The sequence below is a fragment of the Austrofundulus limnaeus genome, unplaced genomic scaffold, assembly GCF_001266775.1.
Source record: "Austrofundulus limnaeus strain Quisiro unplaced genomic scaffold, Austrofundulus_limnaeus-1.0 Scaffold1814, whole genome shotgun sequence".
Lineage (NCBI taxonomy): Eukaryota > Metazoa > Chordata > Actinopteri > Cyprinodontiformes > Rivulidae > Austrofundulus > Austrofundulus limnaeus.
Genome location: NW_013954216.1, coordinates 150 through 1,998, shown reverse-complemented (window position 1 = coordinate 1,998; position 1,849 = coordinate 150). Strand labels below are relative to the sequence as shown.

Sequence of the window (1,849 nt, the reverse complement as noted above, 5' to 3'; positions counted from 1 at the left end):
TAGGAGGCTCAGTTTATATGGATAGTTTTTATTTTTTACAATAACAAGCCGCAATGAAAACAAGCAAAAATGAAAAAAGTAAGGACTTTCTGTGACACACGTCAGTGGACTCATCCACAGCCTTCATGGCTTCATCAAGCTGGGCCAACACATCCTGTGTCAAAATGTCACTGTTTTTGGTGGCAGAGGATGCTGACATGGGGATTTTGTTCAAATGTATGTTGATAACTGCCTTGTAAGAGTTGTTTAGTAATAAAATAAAATAAAATGCATCTGCAGAAAGCACCAAAACAAAGAGGAAACTACAGAACTGAAGGACAGAGAGACTCTGTCTTCAATTAATGCAAAGATTTGGGCTCATTTAGGTTTTTACTGAATGAGTCTGAGTTCGTCATGAGCTTCACTGTGTGCAAGGCTTTCAAAAAACAAACATGAAGCACTTTGGGAACAAAATGGGCTCACTTTATCAGTTRTGAATGAAAAAAAAATCGATTTTGAATCAAATCGTGAGAGAGTAAAAGATTCCCAGCCTCATAATTAGCTGACAGACAAACTGAGCTGACTTCAAATAATTAACTAGACATGGGTTTTTACGATGTAAAAACGAGTGTGCATGTCTTTGTAGCGTGTCTTTGCCTGCAGCAGTGGACTTGCAGAATGAACTGTGACCAAGTTCAAATGTGTTTTCTATACCAGCTTGTGCDTGTCAAGTCAGCAGGTGTTTGTAATAAGGGTAATTGTGTGACAATATGAAGTTTGTAGAGATTTTTTGTTAAAGTTACTGTATCTGGGTTTAGAACCCTGATCTCCCACATGAAAGTCCATGGCACTAACCATGAGACCATTAGAGCTGTGGTAGAGAACGAGGCCTGGGTTTGGTTTGTKTGTGTGCAGAAAGTGGCCACATTGCCAATGTAATGGTTGTCACTAANTTATTAAACATTAATATTTCCAAAAATATAAGTTGTACAGGCACCAGAGGTCATAGCCATCATTTGGCACAGGAGCTTTACAGATATAAATTACAATGGCAGCTGTAGGACAAAGTATGCAGGAGGAGAAGCATGGCAAAGTGGACATGACTTGGATGGGAAACGAATCACAACTGATGACAAGAGTTTATTCAACCACCAGCTCGTCTGTTGTGTGTTGGCTCTCAGCTGAGTGGACTCGTTGTGAGATATTTTGCTAACAGACCCACACACAGACTTCATCGCCCTCCTTCTCTGCACCTYAATTAAAAACGGACCTGAGATGAAACCTGAAACACGTGAATCAGAAGCCGGACCTCACCGGTGGTTGGTGGTACCGGGCCCACGTAGCGCACCGTGGCCCGTTCCCCGTCGCAGGAGACCCGCTTGCCCACCGGGTCTGCTGGGATCCCCGGCTCCGTGAACTCGGTTCCCATGATGTTGAGCTGCGAGCAGAGGAGACCGGAGATCAACCAACAGGTTCGGGTTTGTTTARGTCTCCTCTTCAGAGCGGTGGAGCCTTATTTACATGAAACAGACGAGCGGGTGGAAACCGGAAGTGACACATTTCGCTGTCGTACCTGTTTCCGCAAGATTTATTTTTATCGTTTGGTTTTTATTTATTTATTTAAATACACAATTTATTGATTCAAAACGATATTTACGATAATATCTAATTAATTTCTTTTTAAGTGACAATATTAAACATAGCTGTGATAAGGGCTACCAGGAACCTTTACGCTGAGTTAGTGTTTCATAGGAGCCATACTTTGAGGACGGACAGTTATGAGATTAAAAAGAAACGTGTAAACACAAAGTTGGAGCTTAATTTGTAGAGAATCGATATAACGACACTTATCCTCAGAGTTTTTTTGTTC

The 1,849-nt window shown here is 41.4% G+C and overlaps 1 protein-coding gene across 1 annotated transcript in view; it reads right to left on the bottom strand.

Moving 5' to 3' along the window:
- tbce (tubulin folding cofactor E) overlaps positions 1–1,474 on the bottom strand; it is a gene marked incomplete at its 5' end in the record, with an annotated part of 34,228 nt that extends 32,754 nt beyond the window's left edge. The window contains 1 exon segment of the mRNA XM_014033717.1: positions 1,294–1,474. Within this exon segment, the coding sequence (XP_013889171.1) occupies positions 1,294–1,474 (181 nt within the window).
- Between the last annotated feature and the right edge of the window lie 375 nt (positions 1,475–1,849).